The 17,084-nt window shown below is 37.3% G+C and overlaps 3 protein-coding genes across 3 annotated transcripts; all 3 read left to right on the forward strand.

The window, feature by feature from the left end:
- Nucleotides 1-2,574: 2,574 nt before the first annotated feature.
- LOC309696667 (taste receptor type 1 member 2-like) lies at nt 2,575-3,303 on the forward strand. Its single transcript, XM_082517988.1, has one exon. The coding sequence runs from the start codon at nt 2,604-2,606 to the stop codon at nt 3,288-3,290; it is 687 nt and encodes a 228-aa protein (XP_082374114.1). The 5' UTR covers nt 2,575-2,603; the 3' UTR covers nt 3,291-3,303.
- A 3,075-nt stretch (nt 3,304-6,378) lies between these two features.
- LOC309696664 (taste receptor type 1 member 1-like) lies at nt 6,379-7,430 on the forward strand. Its single transcript, XM_082517986.1, has one exon. It carries the CDS (start codon nt 6,444-6,446, stop codon nt 7,224-7,226), a length of 783 nt encoding a protein of 260 aa, XP_082374112.1. The 5' UTR covers nt 6,379-6,443; the 3' UTR covers nt 7,227-7,430.
- Nucleotides 7,431-14,152: 6,722 nt separating this feature from the next.
- her3 (hairy-related 3) lies at nt 14,153-15,317 on the forward strand (the record flags this gene model as incomplete). The annotated part of the gene is made up of 4 exons (XM_082518681.1): nt 14,153-14,360; nt 14,465-14,560; nt 14,673-14,754; nt 14,863-15,317. Exons 1-4 carry the CDS (start codon nt 14,307-14,309, stop codon nt 15,315-15,317), a joined length of 687 nt encoding a protein of 228 aa, XP_082374807.1. The 5' UTR covers nt 14,153-14,306.
- Nucleotides 15,318-17,084: the final 1,767 nt, after the last annotated feature.

The following is a 17,084-nucleotide window of genomic DNA, read 5'->3' on the forward strand; positions in this document are numbered from 1 at the left end:
TAAATGTCCAGTGTTCTTGATGTCATGATGTCACAGTGCACTGATAGAAGCACTGGATGCTTTAACAACAAGGCTTTACATTAAAGGTCATTTTTTGGCATTATTTATTAGGAAAAAAAGCATAATGTATTCATAGATATAGTGTGTAATTACGTCTTCCAACAAACTGATGCATTCTCATAAACATAAAATGTATCTTTTAAAAATACATAGGAGTGGGTTTGCTGTATGTTCCGATGTTCTTCCACCATATTTGAATACAGTGGCTGTGAAGGATATCTTCCTTCCAACTAATGGCATTTTACACGTGTGTGTATAATTCGCCAAAGGTGGAGAGTAAAAAAAGTCATAGGCATTTGTGTACCATGGAGGGATTTTTATATTCATGGGCACACCTTCAGACTCAGCATATACAGCATCATACCTATGTTTTATCATTAAAGACAGGGTCTCCTTCACCAAAGCAATGTTTTGGTGAAGGAAACTGTGATAATAATAATAATAATAATAATAATAATAATAATAATAATAATAATAATAGTACTACTACTACTACTACTACTAATAATAATAATAATAATAATAATAATAATAATAATAATACAAAACGCAATAGATGCACTTTTAATTATAAAGTAAAGAAAATGTTTTGGGATTAAAGTACAAACAAACAGATGACTGTTATTATGCCTAATGACTTTAACCATTAGCATATAACTGATTCTATATGAAAGTGTTTCAAACTACTGACTATTGCTAGTTAAAGCAAGTTTATCTGTAATATTTTGTTGCATTTGGTCTTAATGCAGAGTTATAGTTGAAACACATTTTTTGTTTATCAGCCTACAGTCTCACCAGATGAGACCTATCTCTTAATATGAACCAGAAAGTTCTGCCCTTCAAACAGGGAGTTACCTTCAAATTTGGGTTAGGGTTCTTGTCATTCACCACTTACATCTGCTGAGTGATTGCAAATTTTGAATGGCCTGTGTGGTTACATGTTAAATTATACAGGGATCATTTGTAAGAGGATGTGGTCACTTACTGTTTGGTAATGATCAAGGGGTGAGTTGTTGTTTTTCTGTCTTTTGTTGCTCTGACCTAGTGCAATCTTAGTTGAAGTACACATTTCTTCCAAAGGACAAATGCATTTTGGCACATTTTCTGCAGTGGAAAGAGCAGCTTGTAGTTAGCATTAGTGTGCTTCAGTCATTTTAATAAATATCTACAAATATGAATAAATAGTTTGACGGTGGATGTAATGATTTTGTGATAGTGTAACATGATTTAAAAACATAAAACCAGCCAAAGGGCTTTTAAATCAAGGCCCAAACGTTTTATGCCAGTATTTATGCCAGCATTTCAGAATTCTAGCTTTGGTTGCGCCCAAAGAAGACAAAGATATTTTAAAGACCTCATATCTGTCACGGAGTCAAATAAAATCTAAAGTAAATGTGTTATAATGTCTAAAGGAAGGAAATGATTAATTGAGTTATTCCAGATAGAAGCATTACACTAATTTGCTTGTGATGGTTGTTCAACTTTGTGCACAAACAGCAGCTTGGATGCTTTTGCATACTGATTTGTGAAAGTTCATTCAACCATTTATAGCATCACCATGTGCATGTAAATGATGACGGGAGGGGACAGTCATCACTGTATTATAACTCACTAAAGGCAGAGGCACATTTTGGTAGAGTGCACAACAGAACACTAAGAAAGAGCTTCAGCAATGAAACATTTTTTAGAATCTTTCTGTCTGCTAGGAGCATTTCTACATGTCTGCACTCAACATACTGTCCCAGCGTCAGAGTTTCAGCTGGAAGGGGATTATTTGATAGGTGGACTTTTTCACATTCATGACGACACTGGCTCTGTGTATCATGAAAGACCAGAAGCTCTCGACTGCACCACGTAAGTTTTATGATAAATCTAGTTGGATGCCTTTACAAAGTCCAACTACGAAGTATAGAATTTAATCTGATCTGTGTCCTTGTTCAATTGAATTTATGTAATAATAACAAAACTACAGAAATACGAAGCTTTTAAGCAATATTTCAGATTTTTATGGTTAATCCTGTTCTCTTGTCTTCTTGTCCTCAGTAAACCACTCACATTCTCAAATTATCGGAGATTTCAGATGATAAGATTTTCTGTAGAGCAAGTTAATAACTCTACCAATTTACTGCCAAATGTATCTCTTGGCTATGACATATTTGACCACTGCTCAGATACGCAGAATTTTCCAGGTGTTTTGAAATTAATCTCAGCTAATGGTTCAATACAACCTTGGAGTGACAAACAAAGTGTTCTGTCTAAAGTAATAGCTGTGGTCGGTCCTTTCACAAGCACTCAATCCCTGACCGTAGCCCCGCTATTCATGGTAAATCTTGTTCCTATGGTAAGTTGTTAACAAATAATATGACAAAAACAGTTTTATAGAAAGATTATGACTTCTTTTTGTCATTATTTATTGTACCTGAAAATGATCAAATTCTCTATTATTTTCTATTTAACAGGTTAATTATGCAACTTCTACTTCTGTGTTCTCAAATAAGGCAAAATATCCATCGTTCCTGCGTACATTGCCTTCCAATTTAAATATGATAGATGTGATTGTAAGAATTTTGCAAAAATTCAACTGGCGCTGGGTTGCTTTCCTTAACAGTGATGATGATTATGGTAATGATGGTCTGGATTTGTTCACTCAGAGGATAAAGGATACTGAGATCTGCCTACCATATTCCAAAGGCCTGAGTGACAGCACCAATTACACTCAAACGTTCAAACAGATGGAGGCAAAACAGATAAATGTCATTATTGTTTTTGCTCTAGAAAACAATGTTGAACCTCTCATTGAGTCAGCAATGCTACTGAATGTGACAAATAAGGTGTGGATAGCAGGGGATGCATGGGCCTTGAACAAAAAACTCCCCAAAATGAAAGGAATCAAAAACATTGGAACCGTACTTGGAGTAGCTGAGCCAGTAGTGACAATACCTGGTTTTAGTGATTTTTTGCATTCTTCCAAAGCCCAACTTCATTGTAAATATGCAGAGCAAGACACATTTTGCAATCAGAAATGTAACTGTAGTTGCATGAATCCTGAGGATATCTTTGCTGCAGACCCATCATACTCTTTTGCAATTTACTCTGCCATATATGCCATTGCTCATGCCTTACACAATACCTTACGATGTGGAGCTGACAAATGTGATAGCAATATCACAGTGTACCCCTACATTGTAAGTATACAAGCCTTTTTTTTAATCATCCTGAGAACTGTCTAATAATGTTATGTAAAGGTGGTAATAATGTACTATAATACAGTACAAGTTATTGGACAAAAGGACCCCCCTGATGATCCTCTAATTGCCTGAGCAGAGGTGTGAAACTGGCTCAGGCAATTAGAGGATCATCAGGGGGTCCTTTTGTCCCTCTGTCGGGGGACACTCCCACTAGGTTTAAATCTGGGATTCCCCACCATTTGACCTTAGAACTGAAGAAGCTTCTCGGATGAGAGGTGAAACGTCTTCAAGCAACTTAAAGAAGTCCAGACACTTTTCTTTGCAAGCTCCTTTGATTATATATGCTTCATTTTCCAGTTAAACACACTTTAACAACCAGGGTTTTTTTGCACTCCTGAATCCAGGTTATAATGTAGAAACTACTGCACATGTTTCCAGGTAGTCATGACACTTCCTGGAGGTTTTTTTTTTCTAATATGTCAATAATATGCCAGTAGTTAGAAACTGGCGGTCTTGCATTTTGCATCCCTGATTTCTGGTTAATACCACATGCTTCCAGGTAATAGGCCACAACATTAAAACACAGTCTTTGCATTTTCATCTTGAAACAAATAAAAATACTGAGGACCAATGTAGGATTAGTTTTACCATTATAATAGGATAAATATGTCCCAGAGTCTTGAAGCACTGACCAATATTACCTTATTATATTTTACGAGTTTACTACAACAAGTGTTTCTTTTCTTTTTTTTATTTAAATGCACAGGTTATCATATTACTACCACCATATTAATACATTGTATCATATTATATGCTATAATAAACTATATACTTCTACCAACTGGTTTCTTGGATAATGATTTGCTAATGAACTTTATGATACTGATAATAACTTGATACTTCTATATTATTACTTTCTTGTTACCAAATTACCTAAATATTACCAAGTCATTACTGACAGAAAGTACTCTCTATGCTTCTAAGCAGTTAGAACAGGGAATTGCCTTCTACTGTGTTGAATTCCATCTTTTAACAATAGCCTGCAAGTGGTTTGAAACTGAGATGACGTATTGTTGTAATTCTGAAACCAAACTCTTTTTCAATAGTTGTAGAACTTGTCACTTCATATTGTGAAAAAGTTTAGGTCTACTATCTATATCATCAATATATGATTTTTTTTTTCTTTTAAATACAAAGAATTAATGGTTGTGTAATTTTTTCTGCACACATCAGGTTCTAGCGGAGCTGAGGAAGTCAAATTTTACACTTGTAAATAATAGTATTCAGTTTGATGACAACGGAAATCTAAAGCAAGGATCCTATTCAGTAGTTTTCTGGAATAACAGTGGTGATGCACAGGAGATTGGATTTTATCAGTTTAATTCAGAAGTGCATTTCTTCGTGGATGATAGCAAAATTGAATGGCACACCAATGGAGAAGTAAGTTTTTATTGTTGTTGTTGTTATTAATACAACATTTAGTTAAACATAATATATGAAAAATGTTTGTTTGTTTGTTTGTCTCAAGATGATTTAACAGCACCAACCAAAGTCAAAACACACTATCAAAGATCCTTTGTTTTTATTTTATTTTTTTCAGGGGTTTTTTGGCATTTGTTGTTGTATATAAAGCATCTTTTTTGTGTTGGTTTTTCTCCCCAATCTGTTGCTACCCTTCAGAAATGCTTTTTTTTTTTTTTTTTTACTTATTTTATGTGCTAAATATATGTCTTGTACAGGTACCTACTTCCTTATGTTCCCCAGAATGTCCTGCAGGATATATAAAAAAGCGAAATGGAATCTATGAATGCTGCTTCGACTGTGAAATCTGTGCAAATGGAACTTACGTCAACATTACGGGTAATGGTTTGCAACGTGACTAAATATACAGGTTCATCATGGCAAAAGTACATACTTTCTTTAAGTACAAGTTTAGATATACAGTATGTGTTAAAAAAAACTTTGATTAAAAAAACAAAGTACTGATTTAACTTCTTTTGCTCACATAAAAGTGAAAAGGCACAAGTATTAATAAAAAGTATTAATATAATATATTTTTTTATTTAGTAAATGGAAATACAAACTTTTTCACACCTAAGAAGAAAGAGCACAGTCAGGAATTAAAGTGTGGCAGGTTGGGAAACACTAAAATCTGTTGTAGGGTCTCATCAATATAGTACATTTAATCAACAGAAGTTGACTCAAAAAGCTTTAAAGACAAGCACATTTACATTTCAGATCTCTAAAAAACTGCTTTCTTATGTTAACTCATTGTTGTGGAAAATAAGTAAATCATGACGTTGTTCTCCCCCCCTAAATACGCTGTAAGTATCAGTATCAGTATTGGAATCAGCAATACCGGTCCGGTACTTACGTGGTATTGGATTGATACCTGAATTTGTACTATCATATAGCACTAACTGCAACCACAACTTACAGACATCTGGACCAAAAAACAAATAAAGAATGCATCATTCTGTCCTACTTTAACCCCTGAGTATAATGATATAAATCATACAAAACAGTATACATAAATTATATATTGTGTGTTTTTTGCCTCTTTCTTCTGTTATTTCAATAAGCTCCATTTAAGCTCAAATCAGTTGGAAGGCACTCAATGTTGGGGGGAGAAACTTACCTTAAATGCATAAAATCCGAAGTAACAAGCCTGTTCTGAAAATCTAATGAATAGCACAGACAATTGTGTTAAAATGTAGGGAGTAAAAAGCTGTTAGAAAAATGAATACTAAAGTAAAGAGTAAAGTACAGATATCTAAATTCTACAGAAGTGCCGTAACAATGTTTTTAGTACTTTGTTTCTTCCCATAAAGATAACTATACTTTTATTTCACGTGGTTTTAAAGATTCACCTTGATCCTTAAAAACTAAATGGACCACTGTCTCCTCAATAGTATTGATGCAGTTTTTTCAGTTATTACAGTTATTTTGGGTGTAATGAAGCTATGAATAATGCAAACAAATTTGATCAAAAACTGAACATTTTCAAATATAAATCTATTAATATGGTTTATTGTCTCTTGTAAAACAGAGAGTCCATACACCTGCCTCAAGTGTAAGGACATCGAATGGTCTGAAGAGGGAAGTACATCATGTAATCTGCGGGCTGTGGAGTACATATCAGCCACAGATATTGTGGCTACATTGGTCTTCGTAGCGGCCTGTGCATTTGTGGGCATGACGTTAGCCATGTCTGTTCTCTTTTCAGTCAACTACAACACACCTGTCGTCAGATCTGCTGGTGGACCAATGTGCTTCTTAATTTTAGGCTGTCTAAGTCTGAGTAATCTTAGTGTATTCTTTCATTTTGGTAAGCCGACAGTCCCTCTTTGTACTTTGAGATACTTACCATTTCTCTTATTCTACACTATTTGTCTAGCATGTTTTGTTGTGCGCTCTTTTCAGATTGTTTGCATTTTTAAAATAGCAGCCAAGATCCCCAAGCTCCACAGTTGGTGGGTAAAATATAACGGACAGTGGCTGGTCATTGTTGTTGCATTTGTCATTCAAGCAATCTTCCTCGTTATTGGCTATTCTTGTAAACCTCCAAGCCCCTATAATGAAACATCCTGGTACCCTGACAAAATCATACTCAGCTGTGACATCAGTCTACAAGCATCTACAGCTTCTGTGATTTTACTGTCATCAATATGCACTCTTTGCTTTATTTTCTCATACATGGGCAAAAACCTTCCTAAAAACTACAATGAGGCCAAAGCAATAACCTTCTGCCTCCTCCTGCTGATCCTCACTTGGATCATCTTCGCCACAGAGTGCATGCTTTACCGTGGGAAGTACATACAGCTTCTTAGTGCCCTGGCTGTACTTTCCAGCCTGTACTCTTTTCTGTTTTGGTATTTCCTCCCAAAATGTTTCATCATTCTTTTTCAACCCCACAAAAACACACAGCAGTACTTCCAAGGTCTCATTCAAAATTATACCAAAACAATTAGCCAGTAGCTCACTTCAGGAAATGTATCAATCACTTCAGATAGAGAAGTCATAGATGGATCTTTTTTAGTTCAATGCTCTAATGTCAAATCCTCTTTGAAATATATGTAAATCATGCTTGAGTTACTTAAAGCAAACAATTTTATTTTTAGAAATGTGCTTTATATTCTAAAGAGCTTTCACATAACTCATATCTGTAGTCAGCTATGTAGGATTCTGGCACAAGATTAAATTAACTATTTGGGGGTTATGGTTTCTGTTTATGTATATCATGTTAAAGAATGGATGTATAGTTTTCAAAATCTTTTAAAGTTATATGCATTTCCATCACTTTGAAGCATGAAGTAAATATACACATGAATGAATTCTGTACTAATTCTGATATTTTCATGAACAGCTGTGTAAAAATCAGTGATTAAAAAAACATGAAATAAGATGTTTTCCTATTTTCTTTTTTGGTTGCTGTAACACAAATGTGACCACTTGGTGGCATCACTTCACAGTGTGCCTACAAGCAGGCCATTGGTTCAACCATACTGTACTTCAACGTTGCCAGTGCAAAGCCAAACTCTGGTGAAAAATATGCAGTTTTGTATTGCACTATGAAAAGAATTGTACATGTTACAGTGAAGAACTGTCAAAAATTGGATAGTGAATACAGGCTTCTGGGCAAATTGAGCTTGTGAATTTATACACTTACCACCGCTTTACATCGACTATGAATAACTTCCAGTCTGTGACTGACCGTCATTTTGTGAACATACTTTTATTTCAATTTAATTTTAAAAATAGGCCCAATGCATTCAAAAACCTATCAGACATCTCTGAGACGGGCTGTCCAGGTGTGAATTAAACCACTAACTCTCGATTATTCAGCAGCATGGTTCAGGTGGGTGGTAAGTTAAAAGTAAGAGCTAAATGAATACCAGCAGCTTGATTTTTCCATAGGTGTTCGGGTATTCAGTAAACGTGAGTAAAACTGATAGCTGGCAGGCATAGCCTTCATAGTGAAGTTATATTGACAAACTAAATTAAAGAAATACAAACCTTATTGTCTTCGCTTATCCTTACTGACATCGATGAACATGGTTCATTTTTAGGGGAGATATATATTTCATTTGGATGCATTTTATGCCTACAGAACATAAAAAATTTTGTGTGTGCGTTTATTGGTGATCTTAAAGATGATCACATGCAAGGATCTTCACTCGTTTTTCTTTGTAGGCTATTATTGGATCAGAGATCAAACGTTTCCCTTCATATTCCTTAATTTAGTTACGTGTACTTTTGCTGTTTGGCCTCTTTTCCAACCTCGTTTTGTTACTCTCTTCTTTGATGTCCCGTCAAATTTATAGCCAGACACAAACTATTGAGACAGCGCTGACAGCACTGATGGTCAAACACTTCTCTTTCCATTTGAAAGTCAAAGTTTCACGTCGTGACGCTTAGTAGGATTGGGATGCCCCGCAAAGTGAAACGGAAAGAGCCTTCCCCGCAGGGGGTATGCAGCAATTCGAGAGGGTAAATTGCCATTTTGTTGTGGCCATTCAGCTTCCTGGCAGGGAAAAGGGGAGGATGGACCGTGAAAGTAGGAACGAATTGGTGAATGGTGCCACTTAGCATGGCATATGGCGCGTTTGGAGGGCTATACGCTGACACCAGCAAATTGACAATTTCTTACTGATTTCAGAGTTACATTCGCCACACACGATGTTATGCAGAATTTCAGTGTGATTACCAACTTCAGCAATTTAACTGGGGTGAAATGAGCCTATGCTTCCAATGTGATATGACTATCTGCAACTTACAACAGACTCCAACAGCTTTTTTCTATTTAACAATTTAAACTTGGATTAGCCTCGCATTGAATGAATTTCTTTCCTTAAAAAAAGTTGGTTCAGCTAAGGGGGCACACATTTCTGTCTGACAAAATATAGAGCGAGGAAAATCAGGGTAACGCCCCACGCCTTTTCACTTGTACCTTTCAATTTTCCACTTTGCCCAGATAAAGAGAAAACCATGGGAAAAAAAAGTTGGTCAGCAACTGGTCCCCCCCCCCCAAACGCGAAAAACAAAACACATTTTAATGGAGGCAATTTGCATTTGGTGTCCATATGGGATTTTCCTTAAACGTTATATACCTTTTTTTAATCGAAAGACACAGATCACTCGAAGGTCAGAGTCCATACCACGAGTTTAGATTAACATATAGCTTCCATTAGTTCAGTGTTAAGGGTTAATAATTCCTTATTGTGTTTAGGAACAGTTAAACTGGAATATTAGTGAAACTTTTAAATCTAAGTTTAAAAGTGCTAACGGCTAATTAAATGACTGCACTTGAGCAATTTTTCAGTCTGCACATCCTTAACACAAAGCCTTTAACTGTCTCATCGCTGGGTTGCTTTTTTTGTTTGTTTGTTGTTGGTTTTTTTTTGGGGGGGGGGGGGGGGGGGTTGTGTTTCGTTTCGTTTTTTGTTCTGGTCTTTTGTTAAATATTAACACGTAATTTAGTGTATCCAACCAAAGTAAGAGTCTTTAATAAGCCTTTAAATATCCCGAGGAAATCTGTGTCTTCTGTTATTTGACCAGAGCCTACAACTTTCATAATAGCTCGTGGCTTTTCAGAAAGTCCCTTAAGCATCTGAAATACTTTTGCACCTGTCCGTGCAGCTCTATTCACAGTGGTCTTTCTACTCACAACAAGCAGTCACACCAGCAAGCCTCTATCATTATAGGGACCTGTCAACATTAAAGTAAGACACTGTGAGTTGAACTTAGACTAGATTAAACGTCTGCAAAGAAAAAAAAAGTATTGCACTATTACAGTTAAAGAGGGCGTCGTGTGTTGATCCATCTGGCCACACTGACAAAGGAAGGTTTGATGTTTTTTAAACCTGAAAAACAAAAGGGGGGGTTTTCCAAGTTGCTCATATGACTGTTGTTTTACGCACGGCTACAGACGCGGTGTCTGTAGCTGTGCTAAAGGCTGCTTGGTTATTTTCATTTAAATTTCGCTCTAGTCGTTCAGAGTAAATGGCAGATGTTTTGCAATTCAAGGCACATCAATACCCTTGCGCTTTAGTGTTTATTAACAAAGGCGCCCTCCTTTTGTCAGGCTCTTGTGTCTTTCACAACAGAGCCCAACAAAGGTTTCATCCTCCAGCGAGTTATAAAGTTACTTTCCAGTCAGTTCATTTCGGCCCTTGAGAAAACCTTAAGCGATGTTAATGTGCACCTCTGTCCTTTTCATGCGGTAACCCCGGCACACACAAGCAAACACAGGCCATTATGTTGCCAAACCAAAGTAAGAAGTCTTTAAATAACCCGAGGAGCAGTCTATAGAAATTCATGATGCCGTTTTCATTTGATGTGTGATCAGAGCTTTGCCAACAGGTCCGTCGCGTGGCTTTTCAGAAAATCCTGTCAATATTTCCAATATTACTTTTGCAGTGCACCTGTTCGTGTACCTGCTCTCTTTACTGTGGCCTTGCTGCTCAACAATTAGCCTTTTGGGTGCACCAGTGCTGCCTCGGGTCCATCTGAATGGGAGGCGGTACATCGATTTGCTCCGCTCACGGTGAGCCAACTTTTGGGCCCAAGTTTGCATATTTTAACAGGTCTGCGAGGCATGAGGAGTGGCTATAACCTGCAATGTATTTCCATAACACGGGCTAAAGTGGATATAATTATAATACTAAAGATTTCATTTCTGCTGTTTTTACTTTTTTCTTGGCCTGTTATATATATCTAAATACACTTCACTTGCATCACGTAAATAAGCATTCCTTTATAGCTTCTATATAACATAAATGTTGCTCTAAAACTATAGTTTTTAATTACTTTTTAAAATAAACTATTTTACTCTGACGTTTCCTAACATGAAGGTGACCTCTGTATTTCTACCCATGTAGCCTACTGTTAGGCACAAGCCTATTGGCTTGCAAATGCATCACTTTCCCTTTAGGAAGAAAACAGTTATTGCAGTAATTATATAATTACCTCACTAATTGTTGTTAACAAGTTCCCCAATAGTCCAATTATTACCGCATCTTTGTCAGGTCCCCTCCGGCAGGAATCCATGACAAAGGTCCAATCGCGTTAATGAATGGCCTGAGGCTGAAAAGTAAAAGTGGAGCGAAGGACCTGTCCTTTTTAAAAACATACACTTAACTTGTCATTTAATAGCACTTGTATTATGATGCCCGTTGAGGACACAAGTTTCTCGCTGCGCTATTCTCATGGGTAGATGATGCCGTAAGAACTTATGACAGAGGTGAGGCGGTTTTGGAGGAAAACAGTTTCAAAGCCTGATTGCATTCCGCCACTTCAGAAACAAGCCTGTTTTCATTTTGGAAATCTAGTTTTGTTTCTGTTGTTTCTTTTTTTTTATTATTCCTTTGTCCTAACGAAAAATCCAACACTAATTGAAATTACACCGAGTAATCAGCGGGGAAATCGCTCCTCTGTGACACAGAATAACAAGACAGGCGAGTGTTTTGATGCAATGACTCCACGCTGAAATCAGCCCTCCACGGTCCTGTGTAAAATCCAAGCGTGAAAAAGCAGATAATGTGACGGATATTGGACAAAAGGCATCAGAAGGCCCACTTACACCCAGAGCATTTCGGCCAAGTTTCATACCGATTATACGCTGAAGCATAACACCAGAACTGTGTCCCACAATTTTTCGGTTTTTACTCAATTAGTTACTCCTGACACAACTCTGCCAATTCAATTCATTCGACTGAGGGACTTCACGGCTGTGGTTTAGTTCTGCGAAGGCAATACATTTAACATCAGCCTTGGATTTCAGAAGCCCGTTAAATTAAATTAAATGTCCGGTTGGTAAAAGGGTTATAGCAGGGACATTGTAGAAGTTGACTGATTACCATTTCATAGCAGGATGAAGAGGGAACTAGTGTTGATTCAGTTTATAACTGAAAGGAGTCTTTTCATGCAAAAGAAAAGATCAGTGGAACACCGCTAAAATTTGGCCTCTTTTCATTCTCGGCCTCTATAGACTGAATACAAATATGCCCCTCCTTTAGCAGGGCCTCACTCATTTCAACACAGGCATTGTACACAGGATCAAGCAGGAGAACAGGGGCAGTGTGAGACAGGTTTTCTCTACTGTGTCGCGTGTCTCTCAAATAAACTTTACTGAAGTGCGCAACCAGCTCCATACATCTACTGAATGAACTGCATACACCTGAGCCCGTTTACCTTAAAACGACAGCGATAAAATCCAGTGCGCCATAAGCCCTTGTTTACTTAGTCCCACTTCGATCCCACAACCCTTTAACTTTCATATCTCATGCGTGTTTTATAATATCAGTTAAAAATGAACACCGTTTTGTTAATCAGTTTTTACTGAGTCTGCATTTTTTGTTTTGCTTTGCTTTGTTTGTTTTCAATGGGTGCTTCAAAAAAATTCTTACGGGGTGCAGAGTTCCTGTGGGCCACACCACGTGCCCTCGTTTAAAGTATCACCCACTGCTAGGGAATGAATCAACTAGCAGTTTTTGTATTTTGTCGTGCTGTCAGAACAACAACATGTGGCATGTTGTGTTTATAGTTTTATATAAAAGAAATAACACCAAATGTTATTTTAATTGACTGAAAGAAAAATTATCACAGTGTGGACTATACTACTACTACTACTACTACTACTACTACTACTACTAATAATAATAATAATAATAATAATAATAATAATAATAATAGTAAATATGAGAATTTTGCTTGTGCATAAAACTTTTTTTGTTAAGTAAAGACTATAAAAAGTCTCTCGGCCTTATTAAAGACAACATTTATTCTTTTTTTACACAACATGCCAATTACATATACAAAAACTAAGGAATAAAGGAAGTAATTTATGATGTTTTCATACTAAAAAAAGCTTAGTGAACATTTTGCTGATATTATTTTATTATTGCGTTATTCTGAGATCCCGGCCGATAGTTCTGTTACACATCTTGGTAAGATGATTCATCCCTTTTTTCCTATTTTCAGATGGTCAGTTTGAGCACAAAATGCCCAGTGGACTGCGGTGATCCTATGGTCAATACATTGTTTCAGCTGCTATGACTTTCCCAAGGCTCAGTTCCTTTCAGCGGAAAGTGTGGAAAATCGGGAAGCGAGGGAGCAAGGACAAGGGGCGGCCCGCGATTCTCCTCGGTGCCTCACTGAGGCTGGTATGAAGACAAAAAGTGCTGACGCACAATAGCGAAAGAATGCTAAAAGTGTAAAAGTGTCCTCAAGGCACTTGGAACCTCGTCTGCTTTTTTTGTTCCAGCATCTAGGGCGTTTATCGTGTATAGTCTATATATAAATATATATTAAAATACCTGCACTGTTTGCCTTTAAAAAGCAGTCTGGCTGATCTAATAAGATGTTGCAGGTGCAGAGGTTTTACTATCAGCGGTCACCGGAAAATTGGAATGTTGTGGAGACACGACGTGAATTTCCACGGTGCTGCCTTCAACCTGGTGGCGTGAAACTCACGCACAAAGACTGAATACAGGAGTCAATAGTGTCCATGCTGCATACCAAGCAAAACCATTATCATTATGTTTACTATTTTTACGCTACTTTGCCACACAAGTTGATTATTAGACACCGGGTAGACACTGCACAACATATGAAGCAGTAGATTGCATAGACTCTATAACTAGATCTAGAGCTATAAGTCTGTTTTCCCGTTAAACTCCAGTCTGGTTATTCCTCTGTGCCCTGCACGAACCTGAGGACCTGAAGGAATAAAAATATGAACCAGATAATTTAAAAAATACTTCCAGGCTGTGTGAGTTTGGATCAAGGCGAAATACATTTATACTCAGTTATTAACCATGGAGCAGCATAAAAAATAGATTTTCAAATAATTAGAGTCTGATTCTATAGTTAGTGTGGGCTGCCAAGCCAACTAGCTGCCAGTGTTGCCCATTTGAGCGCGAGAGACAGAGGCGGGCCTCTTTGCATTGACATGTTAAGTGGGTGTCTCTATATAAATCCACTCAGGATAAACCCCCTCGTCCGTGGGCCAGAGAGAGAAAAAGGTTAACTTCAAGGAAATCAAAACGGACTAAGAGAATGGTGGCGACGACAGACTGCATCGAGAAAGTCAAACCCACTGCTGGAAACAAGGTGTGTAAAAGAACTTGTTAAAGGGAACTTAATAAACGGCAAATTCCTCACAATTACTACGAATTATCGAAGCATGGGTTGTTGACTTTACGCGTGCTTTACAGGTGTCCAAACCACTCATGGAAAAAAAGCGAAGAGCGCGCATAAACCAGTGTCTGGACCAGTTAAAATGTCTCCTGGAGAGCTACTACAGCAGCAGTGTAAGTATGAGAACCACAACTTTAGAGCTGGAACAATTTGGGTTGCTACTTTTGATGAGCTAGCATTTCTTTTACGAAAAAAGTTTAAGTAATGTGTAATCTCTTTTCTCAGATTCGAAAGCGCAAACTGGAAAAGGCTGACATCTTGGAGCTCACTGTGAAACATGTGAAGAACCTCCAAAAAATTCAAATTTGTGAGTTATGACTTCATTCTTGAAGACATATTCATGTATTTTTGACAACACAACTTTATGCAGAATTTGAATGTCTCTGACCTTGAGATGCCTTTTTCATGATTTAAGGCGCAGCGTCTGCTTTCGACGTTTCCGACTACCAAAGTGGCTTCCGCAGATGTCTAACCAATGTCAACCAGTACTTGCTGATGACAGATAATCTAAACGCGAATGACCGCTGGATGTTATCGCAGCTTTTCAATAAACTCTCTCGCTCTCGGAGAAGAGCGGAAATCTTCAGCACCATGGACAGCGGTCTGAAGCAAACTGACACTCAGAGTGGGGCGCAGAAACTTTCTCCATCCGCATCCGGAACCGAGGAGAGAAAAACGACCAGAACGAAAACTTTGAAAGTCCATGATGCAAGCACGTCTTCTTTTCCACCAGCAGAAGAAGCATTCCGCTCCACTGAAGCCAAACAGGCTGTTCTTTTTGCGGCTCCTACACAAAATAGTACTAAAAAAGGCTCCAGCGACATAAATGAAGGCGCGAACGTTCAGCAAAGCCTGTGGCGACCTTGGTAGCTGAAAATCTGTAAATATCCTGTAAATAAAGCTTGATTTAACTGTTTGTGTTTATGATTGCACTATAGTTTCCCTCGACATGTTGTTACTTATTTTTAATACAGTATTATTTCCATAATAAACGTGGCAAAGGAAACGTCCCTCTGTGTTGTTTAGTAACATGACATTAACCTTTCAGTCTGAATGTCAAATACAACATGTTGTGTTCAAAGTGGCACATATATTGCTGTAAGCACGGATTAGTGTAAAAAAAAGAGAGAGAGAGAGAAACAAAACGATCCAAAACAACACAGATTACTGTAAAAAATGTAAACCTCAAAACGTTTAATGTGATTGTGGGAAGCCAGAGAACCTATGTGTGCTTAAAACTTTAAAAATGAAGCACTTCATAATTTCTATTTCTTTGTGGCATTTCTCTAAACTTAATTTGACTTGTGTCATGGGAAATTATGACGTAATTTTGTGGAGTTTAGAGGAAAACGGACTCGGTGGGGTTTGACTGTCATTTCTTCCATTCTTCTCTGGTTTCACGCGTAAGTACCGAAACAGTAGCGGGAAAATCAGATACTTGTTGGACAGCAAAGCAATTTTCTGCTATATGCAACTAATTACATGCTCAGTGATGTCCTCTAGATTTGGATACGCTTATTTGATTCTGATCTGAGCTTTATCATGTTATATTTCAATCTGAATTTATCCAATTAACTTTTTTCACCTTTTGGATTTTCTATTTTTTTTCCAGCTCCTTCTTTACTGGGATTTCCCACTTTTAGGTTAAAGTGTCTCCTTTTATTTGAAAATAATAATAATAATAATAATAATAATAATAATAATAATAATAATAATAATAATAATAATAATACCATTATTATAGATTCATATAACTCCTCCCTGGGCTTTATATAGTGAAGTTCCAGACCATATTTGTAAAACTTACTGTAATCCTCATTAATCTGACGTCTTTTTTATTCTACATGCGCGTAATCCACAGAAGAATGGAAAGTAGCAACTTTTTTTGAAAAATACATCTGAGATTTTTCATTTTGTTAAGCAGTGGTGAAAAAAGTGTTTGTAGACTAGGTCAGGTAGTTTTGAGGATAACTGCATAACCACATCAACTTGTTGCACTATAGGCTGTGCTGGCTTTAAGGCTGCTGTAGACCTCTTTTTAGGTGCACTTTTCTTCCGCTGCTTCAGCGGAGGTGCCATAAAGTGTCTCCCCTTTCTTTTCTAGCAGCGCTGGAGAGGATAGCACCTTAAAGCGAGTAGAATTGCTGAAACGCCCACAGCTATTTCAGACGACCCATGCTGAAAACACTGCTGTCTCACAGAAGAAGTTTCCATGTGATAAGGGCAGCCTGTTTTTTGTTTTGTTTTTTGGGGTTGTTTTTTTGGGGGGTTGGCCAGAGAAACCTCAGTTATTATCCTGTCTCTGTCCAAACTATTTGTTATTCCATCTTTTTTTTTTTTGTTTGTTTGTTTTGTTTTGACTGGTCTGCTAATAAAACCCTGCAATCTCTCCCCGCAAAGTCAAAGCTGCGCTTTCCATGAGACCCGTACAAGGGTCTCAGACCACGGCACAAGAAAAGTTTGTTTAATACAATAAAGAAAATGCCACGTGACCTTCACACTGAATGACCTTTAAACTATTTCTAAGAATTTCTATGAACTCTTCTTGCACTGGCCTAGTTTGGTCCACTATAATAGCTAACTATATTAGAGCCGAAAACCTAAGGGAAAGAGAGAATACTTTATTAGCATTAAACT

The sequence above is a fragment of the Aulonocara stuartgranti genome (genome assembly GCF_965226115.1).
Source record: "Aulonocara stuartgranti genome assembly, chromosome: 20".
NCBI lineage: Eukaryota > Metazoa > Chordata > Actinopteri > Cichliformes > Cichlidae > Aulonocara > Aulonocara stuartgranti.